We start from the raw sequence: 18,412 nt of genomic DNA on the forward strand, positions 1-18,412 counted from the left end.
GTTCCATCAGGGTGCATCCCCCATCTCAAGGCGTGCATCGTCGGATTTTTCATCTGGTCTTGCAAAAGAAGTGCAGGTCGGAGGACTTGGGTAATATCTCGCTTGAACCTCTTTCTCATCTGGCCACTATCGTGCCATACCTCGTAGTCTGGGTTGTATTCTGGATCAGTCCACTCCGGGAAGTATTCGATATACTCCCATTCGCCTTGACCTTTACGAACTTTCTTGGCGTTATTGGCTGGTCTTTTCAAAGCCACGCTCAATGGCTCCGGCTCACTGAGATCATCTATCTCGGTCCTTTTCACCAACCAGCTCCAGATGGTTGAAGAGTTGAAAATACCGGCTGATCCAGAAGAGCTCATGGACGTGTCCGAGTCACTGTCGCTGTCACTCCCTGAGGGTGGATCGACGGGCGGGTTCTGGGTGCCGCCCAAATTCCCTGTTTGACTTGAGCTTGCCATGGTTTCGATATGTCTGCAAGTTGCAACAGGGCCTTGGTTGTTGTATCTGGGGACGAGACTTCGGGGACGAGACTTCCAGTTAGCTCGAATTTACTCGCTGTCAAGACTCGTAATCCGAGACGATGCCCTCGACATGTTCTACATTTTGTTGCAGGGGCCTCAAAGATCCTGGGAGATTGGTCTACAACAAAGGCTCGGTGAGGTTAATCGCCTTCCGGCGTGGAGCACCAGCCCAGAGAATTCATACTGCCGTTTGCGGGATGCAAGCTGTTCGAAACACCATAATGCACAAAGAAGACGCTGCGGCTGCTCATGAAAGCCAAACATGTTGATTTTTGCCTTGTCTTACTTATTGGTTCCGAGTCATTTCAATTGGGGAGTCTTGCAAGACCAATTCTCTTTGTTCATCCTGCGATAAAGTTTTGGTGGTAAGCTAAATCAGATGATTTTTCTATGAACAAAGACCGCTTCGCCAAACACGGAATTCGATAACGATTAGCCGCATCTTGAACGATTTCCATCTCAATGCAGGGACTTGTGCATTTCATCGTATAGAATCATTCAAGCCCTCCGAGCATGTTCAGTGTCGAGGTCGAACTCACTCAAAGCCTAAAACTAAAATACTACTGCACTTAGACTTGTGGGGGACCGTTCTGCGCCACCGCCGCGGCCGCGCTTTTAGCGGAATGAATCCCCTCGTTGCCGAAAACCGTTGATCCTTGAGCCTAGACCACAGGCGATTGTTAAGAGAGCGGCCGCCGGTGAAGCAGCCGTTTTGCACCGGACCTTCTACTCTCGGCACCCGAGCCACAACGGTTTACTCTGCCCACAGGCACCAAGTGGCACGCGATCGAGACGGCAGGTGTTCTAATGCATTAAATATTGGGTTCTCATGCGTTTTGTAGGTCATGAAGCGATGCCTAGCAGATCTACTTAGACGGAGATTGGAAGGTGGCCAAGATCCCTGGTGATAGTGCCGATACACCCCAGCCTGTTCCGTGGCCAGCCCCCGGTGATTGCGATTTGGTATCAGAAGCCAATCGGTAATGTCACCGACCACGATGGTGGTTGAGAAGGACGGTGTGGTAATTTCGGAGGCGTAACGGCGAGCCACCCCACTAACCCGGTAACAGTAAGTCGCAAAGCAGCCAAGGAGCTTCCTACGGCTTCTCACTCACAAGCTTTCGTGGCGCGTGGAAGCGAACGCAGCAAAGCAGCTTGGCTTCGAGAAATACGGGACACCGTTTCCACGTAACCAAGAGGCAGAACACTTTGATTGCGGACTGTAGGGTAGACTCAGCTTCCTGCTGCATCGATCGTCTTGTGAGAACCCGGAAGCTCAGCTCCATAGCTGGCTTGGCATCTAGGGAGTCCCAGCTAGCCGTATCATCCAACTGGTCGCGCTCGAGCCCTTCCAGATTGTTGGATCTTCCACTTTCCTCTTCCAGCAGGTCAATGTGGAGATCAAAATGTTGCGTCCCTCACTGCTCTGGTTCCCCACCAGGGGACATCCTTCTGTACGAATGCCAAGCTTCCATCTGCAAGGCAGCTGGCCAGGCACCACGGGGATATCCAGGTCTTGTGCGTGATGCGCGCATTGTTTGGCTGATCAAGGTGGTAGTCGATATGGAAACATGCGAGCTCGCCAGGGGAACTTGCAGGAGGAATAAATACTGCCATGCTTGCCCAGCCTCGGTGACGTCCCAGGAGTTTGGGAGCTTCACGCGTCTACTGCTCTCTTCACAAGCTTCAGACACGCCTGCTGTGAGCTCTGAGAAGACCGAGTACGGCATTCGAGCATCACGATGAGAGCCAAAATCATTGCCGGTACAGCCCTGCTGGCTGCAACGGTCAATGCCGAGTGCGCCGCCGACAATTGTCTCCGTGCTTTACGGGCGACACAAACACCCGGTCGACTTGCTGCTGCTCAGTCCTTCTGCGCAACCTTCACTGCCACCAGTGTCGCTCCTACGGCGATACCGACGTTTGCCTCAAATGCCTGCAAGGAGAACCAGAATGGAGACATGTTCTTCCGTCTCTCTAGTGCTTGCTCATGCATTGCCCCCTCAACGACATCATCGGCGTCTGTGACAGCCACGGCTTCTCCCACAGAGCCCTGTGCCATTGTCAGCAACTCATGGGCTGCTCAGCAGGCTGCTAATCCTTCGGGTCAGTAATACTCCAATTGGTAGAAGCCGAGCCTTAGGAACAGGGTGAATTAACAAGCAACAATATAGCTACCCCCACGGTTGCTGCCAAGCTTGCCCGCGACTGTCTAGCCTCCGTTCCACTAGGCAAGGAGGCTGCTATTGAGCTCGTCGATGCTATGGTGCCGTATCTTGAGTGGCAAACCGATGCTGCTTATAAGGCGGATCCTCCTGCGGATTATTTCTACCCTGGCTATGACCTGTTTGCGGAGCTTGCCAAGATCAGAACCAACCTCGTCAACGATGTGTATGATAGCGAGTATGCTTTCCAGCTTGCCATGTACAAGGATGTCTTTGGCCCTGGACATGACGGTCATTATGTCTACTACTCGGACCTCCTGACCGCTGTCTTTGACAATAATCGTCGTCGCTCGTTGGTCTCTCTCAGCGAGGATGGATCCTCACTACCAGTGATCAAACTCTATGGTATGTTGTCAGCCCCCCAACTTCTCATCGATCAAATACTAACCGTCTTCAGAGGATGTCATTGCTTCTCCAGAGACTGCTTCCGCTGTTGTGCTGATCAATGGTGTGGATGCTGCTACCTATGTCGCTGATACCATCTTCACGGCGGGCTTCAATCAGGATGCTGATTCGGCTTACAACACCATGTTCTATGAGATGGCCTTCCCCCCATCAGGTACCGGCAATGGGTATTTTAGCAGCGGCGGCCGTATTCGGTGAGCTGGAAATTGGGCCCTTGAGGAGATATTCGGCTAATGGACTTCTTCCAGATACATTTATGATGTGTATGGCCCAGAGACCACCTTCACCTTTGCAAACGGAACAGAGGCCACCTTCGAGAACTATGCCCGCATCAAGACCTCCCTGTCTGGTGTCACCGATGGTCCTTCATTCTACCAGAAGTTCTGTACCGGAGCCACCACCGACGAGGTTGTTGCCAGTGCGGGCAAGGTTGCAGTGGACGGCGATTCCGGCATCACAGTCCCGGGCTATCCTACCCCAGTTGTCATCACTGAGGACGGTGTCGTGTCATGCTATTTCCTTGATGGCGAGGGTTTCGAAGATGTCGCTGTCATTGCCCTTCTGGCCTTCGAGAACGAATCGCCAGCCGAGTTCCAGGAGGTCTGCCAGCAGTGCTTCGCCAAAGCTGTTGAGGCAGGCAAGACCAAGCTCGTGGTCGACTTCCAAGCCAACGGCGGCGGCTATATTCTCCAAGGCTATGACTTCTTCCGTCAGCTGTTCCCACACGTTGTCCAGGACGGCTTCTCTCGCTGGAAGGAGAACGGTGGCTTCATGGCCATCTCGGAGATCGTTTCGGACCTGGTCGCCGACGTCAACCCTTACACGAGCGACGACTACGACCTCATCGGCTTCTATGAGTCGTGGTTCAACTACCGCTACGACTTGAACATCTCGGACCTCCCCTTCCAGACGTTTGAGGACAAGTTCGCGCCGCACGTGTACAAGCACACCAATTACACGGCGATCATGCGGTGGAACCTAAACGACAACCTGACAACCACCAACGAGACTTTCGGCATGGGCATGGAGATTGCGGGCTACGGCTCGCTCTCCGACATTGCGCAGCCGTTCGAGGCCGAGAACATCATCATGTTGTACGACGGCATGTGCGCGTCAACTTGTACACTCGCCTCCGAGATGTTGCGCATCCAGGGCGGCGTGAAGAGCATCGCTATGGGCGGTCGACCGAAGCAGGGACCCATCCAGGGCGTCGGTGGCGTCAAGGGCGCGCAGGTCCTGAACTGGAGCAACATCTTCAGCTATGCGCAGTGGGCGCTGCAGTTCGCGACCACGGACGCGCAGAAGGACGCGCTCAGCGCCTACACCGACCTACCGCTGCGTCGCAGCACGGCGGCCGCGGTCAACACCCGCGACCAGATCCTGCGCGACAATGTCAACGATGGCCTGCCTGCTCAGTTCGTCGCTGAGGAAGCCGACTGCCGCCTGTACTGGACGGCGCCCATGGTGACGGACGTGACCGAGGTGTGGAAGGCTGCTGCCGACGCGGCGTTCAACGGCGCCAAGTGCGCTGCCGGCGGTATCGAGAAGCGCGACGTCAGCGAGAAGGCGGAGGCTCGTCGCCGCAACTACCTGTCGCCTGCTGGTGTTGAGGAGCGAAGCAAGCTGGTGGCCAAGAGGAATCTGGCACCGCGTGAGGCGGCTACCTTCAACGCGAAGAACTTGCAGAAGGCCATCCCCTAAGTATGCACTAAGGCAAACAAAAACACAGCTTTATACATAGCTGTGATAGAAATATTTAATCTTACAACGGCCCCCAAGTCTTGGTTGAGTGGAGTTTCCTCGCAGACGTTGCCTTAGATAGCCTATTGCCGTCATCTGTAATTGGTCGCCAAGTCGCAGCATTGATGCTTGACACTGCAACTTACAACTCGAAAGTCCCTGGCTCTGAGCATTTAAGTATTGTATGGAAGGGAGACAGATGCGTAATGCTTGACTCCATGGTCTGGATGTTGTAGCATCGAGTTTGCTGGTCATGAGCAGTCGAGAATTTCTCACAGACGGGAGGTAAAAAGTCGAGCTCGAGCCAATCTCAAACGACTGATTGATGACTGATCATCTCAGTCGCACCTACCTTCCTCGGTAATAAGTTAGAACGAGATATTATGATGTTGAGATCACTAAACTGGCTCTAGACCCAAGATCGTTCCAACTTAGGCAAGTGCCATCCTTTCACTTCACAAAGGCTTCTGAGAACAGATAAACAGGCTGGTGTATTATCATGTTTTAGACATACGGCTTAGTGCAATATGAATTTACCTAGGTAGGTAGATAGTTTACCTTGTGAATTGGATATTATCTCCTTCTAGATTTGCACTGCAAGACCCGGATGTGGCCGCTGTTCAGGGGAGTCACGTGACAGCAATCTGAAGAGAGCCGCTGCTGAGGGATGGCAAGCCAATCTAACTATCCGCTTCCTGAAAAGAACATGGGGACCCCAAGATCATTTCATCAAAATTGGCGGGGTCTATCGCCATGCCTGAGTCTCCCCCGGGTTTGCCTAGGGGCTTTTGGGGTGATGGCAGTGGAGATGCGGTCAGTGCTTTTCTTCTTTGCCGTGGGAGTCATGGCCTGGCCTGGCTCGCCTGGATGGCCATATCACGAACACGGTAGGCAAGATGCTGACTAGCGCTAGAGGGAAAGTATTGATAGCACCAAGGGGGCGCACAGCCGCTAAGATTAGAAAGGCGGTGACGCCGCGAGGGTTGGGGATTGGTGGGAATCACGGTCGGCACACTGCATTGGTGCGGGAGGACAAAGAAAGGAGCCCCGGTGTCAGATCCATGGTGCCGTGTCGTTGGAGTGCCGAGCTGATAGCGACTCGTATCTTGAATCGAGGATCCAGGCTGGCTCTGGCCGCTTATAAGATTCGTTGGGGACAAAGTGTTGCGCGGAGCGACTCTACTATGCAGTAGGCCAGAGCAGTGGAGATCAAGAATACGGGGCTAGAGAAGGACGGGTGCGGATAGACGGCGTGACAGGCAGCGGAGGTGAAAAGAAATATGGAGGCTTTGGAAGCGTGAGTCCAGCTGGCTTTTGGGGCTCGATTCGGGAAGCCCGTGGCGAAGATGGACGATCCGAGTGGTCCCGGGCGGCGCTCTAGAGCGAGCCTGACCGTCTCCAGGAGATCAATGAACCAGGAGAACGCGATTAATTCGATGCTACCTGATACGTGCAAGAGACGCCAAATAGGAGCCGGGCAATTTGTCTTCCACTCAAAAGGCAACAGGCTTGACTGGGTGTCTGGGCAGGACAGCCTTTAATTATGCGTGGCGAAGCAGAGGCTTTGCCCGGCACATTCTAGGGGCTACAGATTGACACTAATTCATTGACATGGTCCTTTTGATTCCCTGTCTCGAGCCTGGCTCATCCCAGCTCTTCAGATGTACGGAATTTAGGGCTTATCGGCTGGCTGTTATCGAGCAAGGGGTGGGCTGTTGGGTATCTCGTTGGCAGAACAGTCTTCCCAAAAAAAAAGAGTTGGACATTGCCAGGTACCCCGCGATGGTTGGAAGGGAGACCGTCTCGGGCAGGTTGCATGTGAGATTACCAAACTACAGACAGCGCCACCAACACCATCGAGTGTTTTCCTGTGAGACAAGATGAGAGATTGCCCTTCTTTCTGACGTCAAGAGATGATGTTTCCCCAGAATATTTGGATAAGAAGCCCGTCTATCTGAAGAAGGCGAGGAAAGACCGGATGGAAAGAGCGCGTTGCCTCGGGCAAACAGAAGTTGTAGGGACTGGCGGGGGACTTTCGAGTTTCGTAAATTTATTTATTTTTTTTTGCATGAAATCTGGCTCACCGCCCTCTGGCCGAGCCATATCGGGCCTAGCGCGGACACCGATAAAGCGATAAGCAGGGATGACTGAGTCGTTGGTGGGGGATAAGGACCAATCAGTGGCGGGGTTATCGAATCTCACCCCCCTTAGGGTCTCCTAGACCCCAAAAGAGCCCTCTTTTGCCGCTGGTTACTTGGTCAGGTACTTGGGAGAAGGCAGGCGGCCACTGTGTCCAGTCGAGCCAGTCTCCAGAAAAAAATCTTTCGGAGACGCCATACAAATCCTTACTATGTAGGTCCAGGTACCTAACCTACGGCTAAGGTACGGGAAGACGAACGGAGGCGCTGCCACAGCAATAATCTGCCGCTACCCTCCTGTTGAGGGAACCCTTTTTAAGCAAGTGCATCCTCCATTCTTATCCTCCCTGCCTGGCCCTCTTCTTTTTTTTTTTGATCTTTCTCTCCTTCAACCTCCACTCCCTCCCTTAATTTTCCATTTCCCTCGTCCGTTCCTCGTCGCAGGACAGACTTCTCCTCTCAGCTCAGTCTTTACATTTGACTTTGCATCTTCAGTTTCTCGTTGAGACTTCCTCCTCCAAGAGAAGCCTCTCCAAGAAATTCCAGACCCAGACCCAGACCTAGACGAGCCAGCATAGAGCAGAGAAAAACTCGACTCTCCATCGACTTTTCCTCTGCGGGTTCTTCTCGAGCGCCTTTTCGATACCCTCCCCCGAATAGACTGCGCAAGACCGATAGACAAGCGATTTCGTCGACCGATTCGCCTTTCTTAGAAAGATAAGAGATTTGGGCTTAGACTTGCGGTTTTAGACCCCCTCAGGAAAAAAAATCTCCACCGAATTCTTCCTCGCCGAATAATTCACCACACACACCAAAATGCCTGCCGTCACCAGCCCTGCTGCCCAGGCGGAGAACGCCAAGAGCCTGAAGGTGCTCGATGAGCTTATGCAGAAGCTCACCATCTCCAAGGAGGCCGACGCCGTCAAGGAGTCTGCCGCCGCTCTGGCTTCCTTCATCAACGGCCCCATTGAGGACCTCGATGTGCCCATCAAGTAAGTACCACAGATATGCCTCTCTCTCCCGCTGTAGGACCCAAGACCAGTGCCAGCACCAGCACCAGCATCGCACCCGCATCGCACCTGCGGCGCCAGAGCCCGAAAATTGCCCATCCCCACCTCCTGCCATTTTCACGCCCATTACCCCTCTCTAACCATTTTCTGCCCACCGCCATATGCCCCTCGCCGCATTTGCACACAAATTTTTGTGGCAATCGTCGGGTGGCAATTGGACGGCCGACCCGCCTTTCTCGCTGCGGCGCTCGGTTCGCTGTAGCTGGGTTGCTGGTTTACTGGTCTAGTGGCTGTCTTTTGTGCACACCGAAAAATGAAAATTAGAGAGAATTCCTAGTTGGCTAATGCTTGTAGCAGGACTATTGAGGCCATCAAGAAGCAGCTCGCCAACAAGAAGGATGCGTCTGTCCGTGAGAAGGGCTTGAACGCCGTCCAGGCGATCGCCCAGCACTCCGAGATTGCTCCCAATGTCGAGCCCTTCCTGGTTGTCCTCCTCCCCAATGTTCTTGCCGCTGCTGGTGACAAGATCACTTCTGTCAAGAATGCCGCCATTGCGGCTGCTCTGGCCATCGCCGAGGCCATCAACCCCAATGCCGCCAAGTCCACGCTGCCGGCTCTGATCCACTCTCTGCGCAACGCCCAGAAGTGGCCGGAGAAGATGACCGTGCTTGACTTTATCGACACCCTCATCCGCACTGCTCCCGCCCAGCTTGCTTTCCGCGTCCCCGACTTGATCCCCGTCGTCTCTGAGGCCATGTGGGACACCAAGAAGGAGGTCAAGGACCGCGCCTACAAGACCATGGAGAAGCTCTGCGAGCTCATCGTCAACAGGGATATCGAGCGCTTCATTCCTGAGGTCATCAAGTGTATCGCCAAGCCTGAGAACGTCCCCGAGACCGTTCACTTGCTCGGTGCCACCACTTTCGTCACCGAGGTGCAGGAGCCTACTCTGGCCCTCATGGTCCCTCTTCTGGATCGTGGTCTGGCTGAGCGTGATACCGCCATCAAGCGTAAGGCCGCTGTCATCGTTGACAACATGTGCAAGCTCGTCGACGACCCGAACATTGTCGCTCCTTTCTTGCCCAAGATGATGCCCGGTCTCCAGAAGAACTACGATAACCTGGCTGATCCCGAGGCTCGAGAGAAGACCAAGCAGGCTCTCGACACCCTGACTCGCGTCGGCAATGTCGTTGATGGCAAGATTCCCGAGGCCCGCAACGACAGCGACCTTGCTGTCGTTCTCGGCAAGCTCAAGGAGGCTCTGTCTCCTAAGTTCCCTCACGTCACTGGTGACAAGTTCAACCCCGTTCTGGAGTACATCTCCGCCATCGCTGGTCAGCTCGTTGACGAGAAGGAGACTGAGCCCACCACTTGGTACGAGAACCTGAAGACCTTCACCTCCGTTATTGTTGGTGATGAGAACTCCGAGGCTCTCGTTGAGACCCTCCGAAAGAAGGCTTCTCCCGGCCTCGCTGAGGAGGAGGAGGTCGAAGCCGACGAGGAGGAGGGTGAGGATCTCTGCAACTGCACATTCTCCCTCGCCTACGGTGCCAAGATTCTGCTCAACCAGACCCATCTCCGCCTGAAGCGTGGTCAGCGTTATGGTCTTTGCGGTCCCAATGGATCTGGAAAGTCCACTCTCATGCGCGCCATCAACAATGAGCAGGTTGAGGGTTTCCCCAAGCAGAGCGAGGTCAAGACTGTCTTCGTTGAGCACGACCTTGACTCCGCTGACACTGAGATGACCACCATTGACTGGACCATGAAGAAGCTTGCCGAAGCTGGTGTCGATGTCTCCAAGGAGGAGGTCGAGAGACGCCTGGAGGAGTTCGGCTTCACTCCTAGCATGATTTCTGGCGAGATCTCCGCTCTGTCTGGTGGTTGGAAGATGAAGCTGGCTCTGTGCCGTGCCGTCTTCGAGGCTCCCGATATCCTGCTCCTTGACGAGCCTACCAACCATTTGGACGTGAAGAACGTGAAGTGGCTCGAGGATTACCTCATCAACTCTCCCTGCACATCTATCATCGTCTCTCACGACAGCGGCTTCCTTGACAACGTCTGCCAGCACATTGTCCACTACGAGCGCTTCAAGCTCAAGCGCTACAGGGGTAACCTCAAGGAGTTCGTCAAGCGCGTCCCAGCTGCCAAGTCCTACTATGAGCTTGGTGCGTCTGAGATGGAGTTCTCCTTCCCTGAGCCCGGTTTCCTGGAGGGTGTCAAGACCAAGGCTAAGGCCATCCTGCGTGCTAGCAAGATGAGCTTCCAGTATCCTGGTACCTCCAAGCCGCAGATCGCCGACATCACCTTCCAGTGCTCTCTCGGTTCCCGTATTGCCGTCATTGGTCCCAACGGTGCCGGCAAGTCTACCCTCATCAATGTTCTGACTGGTGAGCTGGTTCCCACCGCTGGTGAGATCTACCAGCATGAGAATATCCGTATTGCTTACATCAAGCAACACGCTTTCGCTCACATCGATAACCACTTGGACAAGACCCCATCCGAGTACATCCAGTGGCGTTTCCAGACTGGTGAGGATCGTGAGACCATGGACCGTGCCAACAAGATCATCACCGAGGAGGATGAGAAGGCCATGGACAAGATCTTCCGTGTTGAGGGCTCTCAGCGTCGCGTCATTGGCATCAACAGCCGAAGAAAGTTCAAGAACTCTTACGAGTACGAGTGCTCTTTCGCTCTTGGTGAGAACATTGGCATGAAGAACGAGCGCTGGATTCCCATGATGACTGCCGACAACGCCTGGCTGCCCCGTTCCGAGCTTCTGGCTTCTCATCAGAAGATGGTTGCCGATGTTGATATGAAGGAGGCTCTTGCCTCTGGTCAGTTCCGTCCTCTAGTCCGAAAGGAGATTGAGTCCCACTGCGCCAACTTCGGTCTTGACGCTGAGCTGGTTTCTCACTCTCGTATGCGTGGTCTGTCCGGTGGTCAGCGTGTCAAGGTCGTCCTTGCTGCCTGCTCTTGGCAGCGACCTCACTTGATCGTTCTTGACGAGCCTACCAACTATCTCGACCGTGACTCTCTCGGTGCTCTGTCCAAGGCGCTGAAGAAATTCGAGGGTGGTGTCATCATCATTACTCACTCTGCCGAGTTCACCAAGGACTTGACTGAGGAAGTCTGGGCTGTCCTCGACGGCAAGATGACTCCTTCCGGACACAACTGGGTGCAGGGCCAGGGTTCTGGTCCCAGGCTCAAGGCCGACGATGATGACGAGGAGGACAAGTTTGATGCCATGGGCAACAAAATTGTCACCACCAAGAAGAAGGCCAAACTGACCTCTTCCGAGGCCCGTAAGAAGAAGAAGGGTATGCTTCCACTCCCATTGACATCTATAATTGACACAATGCTAACTACAATTCTGCAGAGCGTATGGCCCGCCGCAAGCGTGGTGAGGAGGTGTTCTCTGACGAGGACGAGTAAACCTTCCACACCAAGTCGTTTCCCTTTATGCTCGGCGATCATGATCATGCACAAAAGTTGCTCCTCAACGATTTTACGGTTTTTTTGCACGGTCTCGGCGTTTTTAAATCTGTGTTCCTTTGTTTATTCCGCACCCAAACGCCCATGTTCTCGGCGCGGCCTTAATTCCCTATCTACGTTTTTGTTGTTGAATCTCCAACCTAGCACCCGGCCAGAGAGATAGACAAAAGAGATGCATTTGCCTTTTCAACCTGAGGATTTGGAGGCCCTCAGGCGGAGAAGATAGGGATCTGATTTTGTTTGTTGAGGAGATGGCTGGAAATGGAACGGAGACCGTGATACATACAGATCATCATTGACGGAATCACACCGATATTAAGATAGCGAAATCTTTGGTATGATAAAGAGAGGGCCGATAGACTTGACAATAGAATCAAGCATTCGTTGATAGACAATCACATGTGTTCTTACTCTTGATATGATGTGACATGCAGTGATCGTATAACTACTGATGCTTTAAACCACATGAAGTAAAAGCCTACTCGATTTACGCGTACTACATGCGGATAGCATGCATAGAGTTGGCCATCTGCTAACGAGTTACGATCTACCTGCAGGGAGCAGATCTACAACGGTGCTTGGGAAGCAACCGATCTCCATCTATCAGCCTTAGAATGGAGCGCACTGGTTTCAGTTGTGCCCCAGCATATTCGAGTGTTGTTGCGACTGGGATGCCGACGCAGTGCGGCCCGCGATGGGGATGGTGGTTGGCCCCCTTCCTCTCTTAGACATGACGTCTGAGTCCTGACGTCATCCGAGCTTGGGGCTCCGAAGCTTACGGCGACACTCGAGATTCGTTCAACATCGCACAGTTTAACATAGTTTGATTGAAGGCTCTAAGATAAGATCGTTCGAGCTTGAAGGATTATCAAATCAAAGCAAGGATTGAAAGAAATTCACAATGGCAAGCAACGAGAGCAACACCCAGCAGGAGCAGCCTGGCCTCATTACCGGCCACGCAGAGTACATCAAGGGCGCAGCAGAGGTTCGTTTCGTGCCTTCGTTCATAACTATTACTTCTTCCCTGCTCCAAGGCTAACCAGGTCTTTGTTTGGCAGGCCGTGATTGGCAGCGTGACAGGCTCACATGCCTGGAAGGGCTCCGGCGAGCAGGACAAGGCGCACGCCGTATCGGCAATGAAGGCGGCGGGCGAGCAGAGGGATCCGAGCCAGGGATACGGCAAGGCGGAGGCGCTGGCGGGGAAGGCATTCGGGTGTGAGGGAATGGAGAAGGAGGGTGAACAATCCATGAGGAAGGAATAGAGCAAGGCGGTGTCGCAGATGGGGAAGAAGCAGTGCAGAAGATGGTACTGTTACACATTACTTGAGACTTCAAGGATATTTGATAACGGTAATTAACGCGAGAGACATGTATTATTTATCTATCAGTTCGGCATTGGTGTCATTATTCCTAAAGATTGCGACACTGAGCTGCCTCGATAGACCGGTTCAGCTATTGATGGTAGCGGTCCTCTCAGGACCCTGCAAACAGAACCAATCAGTCCGATGGTCTTGCCATCGGGTTGAAGGTCCTTCCAACTATCCATCCTGGAGACCATTTTGTCCAAACGCCATAAACAAAGCTCAATGTGTCGTTGTGGTCGTAACAAGATTCCCATCATGGTAGCCTGAGAGAAATATTTGTACAAAGTCTTATCCGGGTTAGGTCTTGTTGAGAGATGTGTGATCCAAAGTTCGAAAGAACAGCCACCCTATCACAGGTACTTTACGACAACTCGCATCCACTCTTCCTCAGCAAAGGTGCGAATTAGCGGCTTCGTGGCCAGTGTCGCTCCCGTGTGGGTGTGGCCCTGGTAAGTCGTGCCGTGGTATGTGTTGGCAATCAAGATTTGGTGGCCAACTCGCTCAAAACACAAAGCAGACTTCAGTCTGTCACAGTGCAGGGACAGTCTCTCGATCTGAGGAAGGTTTTCGAAGATGGCTGTGGCGATATGAGCTCTGTCATAGATTGGGCCTCTTCTCTCACATGCCCAGGGGGTGTCGCAGAGCACCAAGTCCTCGAGATTTTCGAAGGGTCTCAACATGTTCACAAGGTCCTATTTTTAGACTGTTAGAAGACTGAGACACTAGTTGAGGATTGATGGTAGTGAGGCATGTCTTGCTGCGTGCTGGGGAAAAGTAGTTACCTCGACTCTATAGAACTTGATACCGCCTCCAAGACCAAGTGCCACAACATTAGGGAACATAGTGAACAGCTCTAGGACGATCGTCAGCTCACTTTCTTTCAGGGAATTACAAGAGTGGCAGCACTTACCATAGATCTGGTCCTTGTCCCACTGTTTAAGTCCAGTGGTTCCTCTGTGTGTCAAGTGAAGGCATTTGATGTTGTATGTCATTGCCTGGGTCAAGATCGCACTGTTGGTGAGGGAGACATAAAATCGGTCACATGTAATATCAAGCTTGAGCATTTCAATGTTCGGGCAATGGTCGAGAAGAACGTTGATTCTTGGGAAGGCGACGCTGAAACGAACGTCAGCTGCTGAGTAGATTCCGAGGACTTTCAAGTTTGGCAGTGAAGGCATGTGAATGCTTGTGTTCCAGCCCCTAGCCATATGGTTGCCAGTCTGATCGTCTCTGGAGTAGTTGATTCTAAGGTTGAGCACTACAAGGTCCTCAATAGATCTCAGTGCACGGAAAACCCAATCGAGATAAGTAACAATTCGGTCAGGGACAAGACGATCAAGGAAGAGATGGAGATATCTAGGATCTGGTGAGATTCTCGTCGCTTCAAAGAAACAAATGAGTTAAACATACCTGACGTATTTGCAGAAGTCCTTGGGATTGCCATACATGTCGGTGATATACCGCAAGTTGATTGAGCCGGTTCGGGTTGTCTCACGGACCACAAGGTCGTGGAAGAGTGTAGGCTCACAGGCATGTCTGAACGTCTTGTTCAGAGCTGCCAGTGCCTGGAGTGTCTTGCCATCACAGACACGTGCCAGATGCCGGATGATGACCGGGGTCAGCTCTCCGAGACGGAATGCCATTGTGAGAACTGACAATGGAGCTTTGAGTAGGGATGATATCGTACTGGGATGAGATGGTGTCTAAGGGCTGTGACGGCTAGCTGCTTTATTGACTTGGAAGCTCACGTGCCTTTCAAAAGCTTCAGTAGTTTTGAGATAAAGCGGCGGGGGAGTTAAACTGCCAACCGGATCAAGTGTATATTGGGATCCTTTGTTAGGTAAGGCAGTTACGATGAAAAAGGGAAAACCATCTCTGCAAGGATTGAAAAGGATGGTGAGGTTGTGTGATGAGATTGACAGATTAGTAAAGGAGAAGAAGAGGATTGGGTTTTTTAAAAGCACTGTTTCAATGAAGGGAAACGACGAAGTCAGGCTCCAAGTTGTGCAAAGAAGGAAAGAGCGCTTGTTGTTGGGGAGGCTGTCGTCGAACCTCAAGCGACGCGTGCTATCGCGACAAAAAGGGGGCAGGAGGCCATCTCGTGGCAACTCACGTGAACACGGATTAGGCATCTCTTACTTGTCGCCAGACATGTGGCTGCATTAAGCAGTGAGCGATTCAATGGTCCAGAGACAATTTGCCATTTGGCAGTCGTTGATCCAATGGACAGTAAGAGATTGGTGGTGTAATATCTGACTCTCTAGGTAGTGTCGGGAGTGTTGGACAAAGTCCCTCCTGTAGGTAGTCTGAAGTCCTTTTTCTTCCTACCCTTTATGGACCACCTTGTCCTTGTTGAAAAGCCTAATGTACATGTTGCTCACAGGTAAAGTGTCTCCTCTAAGTTATTCACAATCATAATCTATAAAGTCAAGTTCACGTTAGACTTCGGACCCGGGATATTGAAAGACGTGGTGTGAAAGACGTGGTGCGGTGGTTACTCAGACTTATGACAGCATAATCCTGATTCCTGCTATATATGAAAGACATGTCCTGATCTCTTTACTAGAGTTCTGTATTATGACTGACCGTGATTTTGAATAACTTTCCCCTGGTATAAGTAATCAATCGTGGAAGAATCCCCTTACGAGTTTTGACTCAATCAAATAGAGGCGAGGCCATAGCAAACAATAAGCGTATGAGGCCATCCCAATTTGTCATTCGGCCATGACGGGTAGGATCGTTTTTGCCATTTCTGTCTTTGGGCACAATTCTCGGTCTTCATGCCTTTCCCTTCCGTGATTCCATGTTTGATATAATCTCGAGATTGGCAGTTTCCGTCTGTTCTCAACTACCCGCAAAAGGTGCAACAAGATGTTGTTATCCACACCTCCACGATGCAACGGCATAAATGGAGTTTCTGGCCACTCAGGGCGCTAGGCGGCCACATCCATGTTCAACGGTCAACGCTAAATATTGCCCGCAAATCAAGCTGCACACATGCTCAGAAGATGCAGGTGGTGCCGCATGGTAAATCCTGGGAGCACAGTTGCGACCAGCAAGTCTTTGATGACGTTATACGTGACGTTGTGGCTCATCACTCACTGAACTCGCCACGGCAGGTGGTGTGGCTGACTACAAACCGGGCACCGTAGCGTGGAAGGTGCGCAGGTGGAAGGGACTACTGAAGAATAAAAGAATAAAACTGCTGCATGCGACTTGCTAGTCGGGAAATAATGAAGCTCGCGATACCCGTTCCTTTCTACCTGTTCCTATTCAGTATTCATCATCCCTAAGAGAACTGAAATCATGTCGCGAATCCTCCTTCTCTGTTTTATCCACGGGTTCAAGGTAACGTGGGGCTCATGGGTATTTGTAGAAGATGGCCTGCTAACTGGCTTTGATTACAGGGCAACGATGACACCTTCGGCACTTTTCCAGCAGTACGCCTCAGAGTAACATTGCTTTTCTTGCCAACATGCATTAACCGAAAATGAACAGGACCTCAAGACCACAGTCTCTGCCCAACTCCCTGATCATCGAGTGGAGTCTGTTGTTTATCCCAAATATGAGACCAAAGGAGAATTGTCTGAATGCACGGCAGGGTTTCTGGACTGGTAAGAAACCGCACGCATCTAGATTTTGATCCCTCTGACAATGCAATGTAGGCTGAAGGAGAGAGTAATGGAGCTACGGAAGGCCCATCTCGAGAAACCGTGGCCGCCAAATGACAGAAACGTCGGAGTAATCCTGGTTGCCCATTCCATGGGGTGAGTGCTGATTATCCTTCCCCGTCGGTTACTGCAGTCTAATGCGATTTTCCAGGGGATTTGTGGCAAGTGATTCTCTCTTCCGCATTCTCAACGACCGAGCAGCCGATGACAATCAATCCGGACCGATATTCCCGTTGATTCAGGGTATTCTGTCTTTTGACACGCCCTATAACGGTCTCGCACGCTCAATGTTTGTCTACGGCGCTTTTTCCAACTACCAAAAAGTGAGCAGCGTTTTCAATGTCATGACTGCTCTCTCCGCTGCTCCAGCTAGTCTCGGGCTGGCGCTGAAGCGCGGCGCAACCTCTATCCCGGGCGCAAGCCGAGTCTCCAACCCTGCTTGGAAGACATGGCAACTTGTAGCGGTCCGAACTGGTACCGTAGGTGCTATAGCAGCCGGTGGAGTTGCAGCCTACGTTCACCGAAAGAAGATTGTCGAGGGTGTGCAAAGTATGAGGAATTTGAACAAGCAGTCCGTCATCGAGGGATACCAGCAGGGAGTGGATCGCCTAGGACAAGGACTCGCGTATGTCAACCGAGGAAACGTCGGGCACTCGTTTGCCTGGCTCTCAGACCACTTCACCTTCGTCGGCGTTCTCATGAAGCAGAATGAACTGAACAGAAGACTAGAACGGATGGCAGTCCTTCAAGGCGTCGGTATCCACGACTTCTACGCATCACTTGGCGAAAACGGCTACTGGAGCGGTGGGTATTTCGTGCCGGAGAGGACCTTCTGTGCCGTGCCGCAAGAAGACCAACCGGCCAATCTGCTCTTTTCTAGACATGTTGTCAAGAATGCCGAGGATGAAATACAAGCTCATATGAGCATGTTTAACCCTCTCAAGAATGAAGAGTATAGTGTCATGATGGAGCAGGCAGGGAAGCTGGTTGTCAAATGGTTCAACGATGACATCGAGATTGTCGACGACCCCAAGCTCGCACAGCCAGCTCCAGAAGAAGAGCCCGAAAAGGCTGTGAAAGCGACAACTGACGGTATCGAGGTTGCAGACGAGAGCAGCGTTACGAAGGATGATGATACCAAAACCAGCTCAGAGCTACCGGATGAGTCGCCTGTCGATATTGCTGCTGCCGCCTCACTGGTCCCTCTGCCTGACGACAGCGAAGAAACTGTCGGCGAGGTAACTCCAGATGAAAAGGAGAAGCAGACTTACATGAGATACCTCATGGGTGTTGCTCAGCAGGCCGGAACCGGTATTCAGCAGGCTGGTACAGGGCTAAAGGGTTTAATCCCCTCAAAGCTTCCTAATGTGGAAAGCTTTGGCAAGCCGAACATGCCCAACGTCAGTCTCCCGAGCGTCAGCATGCCGAGCGTAAGTCTATGGGGAAAGAAGCAGGAATCAAATGTCTCAGATACAGCTGCTCAAGAACAGAAGCCGGTGGGAGGCTCGGAAGCCAAGACAGATGCGGCACCGGCCAGCTCTGACAAAGAGGAGACAATCCTAGAAAGTTCGAAGTAGCCTGGATGGAAGTATGCGTTATGTAGCCGTGGATTCATACTTGATTGATTTTTCAATGTCCACTATTCAGAAGCAATTGCTGTGCTGTGACCTACCTGGCCTAATAACATAAAGCTTGCAGTTTTAAAGCACTGTAAGCCAAGATATATTGCCGTTTATGTCTGTTGATCACCATCTAATTATGGTGACATGGAATATATATTCAGATGCGTAGCTCAAGAGTGTGGTAAAAAAAAATATTATTTTAAGATTTTGGGTTTGTAATT

General features: G+C 52.0%; 5 protein-coding genes across 5 annotated transcripts; 4 read left to right on the forward strand and 1 right to left on the reverse strand.

Annotated features, from left to right (window-relative positions):
- Positions 1–2,266: 2,266 nt before the first annotated feature.
- Positions 2,267–4,855, forward strand: UCRPA7_669 (putative peptidase s41 family protein; the record flags this gene model as incomplete). Its single annotated transcript, XM_007913263.1, has 4 exons — positions 2,267–2,630; positions 2,699–3,094; positions 3,147–3,321; positions 3,403–4,855. The coding sequence occupies 4 exons, from the start codon at positions 2,267–2,269 to the stop codon at positions 4,853–4,855; spliced, it is 2,388 nt and encodes a 795-aa protein (XP_007911454.1).
- A 2,993-nt stretch (positions 4,856–7,848) lies between these two features.
- On the forward strand, positions 7,849–11,474 carry UCRPA7_670 (putative elongation factor 3 protein; the record flags this gene model as incomplete). The annotated part of the gene is made up of 3 exons (XM_007913264.1): positions 7,849–8,024; positions 8,400–11,359; positions 11,419–11,474. The coding sequence occupies 3 exons, from the start codon at positions 7,849–7,851 to the stop codon at positions 11,472–11,474; spliced, it is 3,192 nt and encodes a 1,063-aa protein (XP_007911455.1).
- Positions 11,475–12,435: 961 nt separating this feature from the next.
- UCRPA7_671 (hypothetical protein) lies at positions 12,436–12,796 on the forward strand (the record flags this gene model as incomplete). Its single annotated transcript, XM_007913265.1, has 2 exons — positions 12,436–12,519; positions 12,593–12,796. 2 exons carry the CDS (start codon positions 12,436–12,438, stop codon positions 12,794–12,796), a joined length of 288 nt encoding a protein of 95 aa, XP_007911456.1.
- A 452-nt stretch (positions 12,797–13,248) lies between these two features.
- Positions 13,249–14,541, reverse strand: UCRPA7_672 (hypothetical protein; the record flags this gene model as incomplete). The annotated part of the gene is made up of 4 exons (XM_007913266.1): positions 13,249–13,590; positions 13,681–13,751; positions 13,809–14,254; positions 14,309–14,541. 4 exons carry the CDS (start codon positions 14,539–14,541, stop codon positions 13,249–13,251), a joined length of 1,092 nt encoding a protein of 363 aa, XP_007911457.1.
- Positions 14,542–16,204: 1,663 nt separating this feature from the next.
- UCRPA7_673 (hypothetical protein) lies at positions 16,205–18,146 on the forward strand (the record flags this gene model as incomplete). Its single annotated transcript, XM_007913267.1, has 6 exons — positions 16,205–16,246; positions 16,306–16,338; positions 16,397–16,512; positions 16,564–16,665; positions 16,721–17,377; positions 17,450–18,146. 6 exons carry the CDS (start codon positions 16,205–16,207, stop codon positions 18,144–18,146), a joined length of 1,647 nt encoding a protein of 548 aa, XP_007911458.1.
- Between the last annotated feature and the right edge of the window lie 266 nt (positions 18,147–18,412).

Source organism: Phaeoacremonium minimum (genome assembly GCF_000392275.1).
Source record: "Phaeoacremonium minimum UCRPA7 unplaced genomic scaffold PA7_03_scaffold_39, whole genome shotgun sequence".
Classification (NCBI taxonomy): domain Eukaryota; kingdom Fungi; phylum Ascomycota; class Sordariomycetes; order Togniniales; family Togniniaceae; genus Phaeoacremonium; species Phaeoacremonium minimum.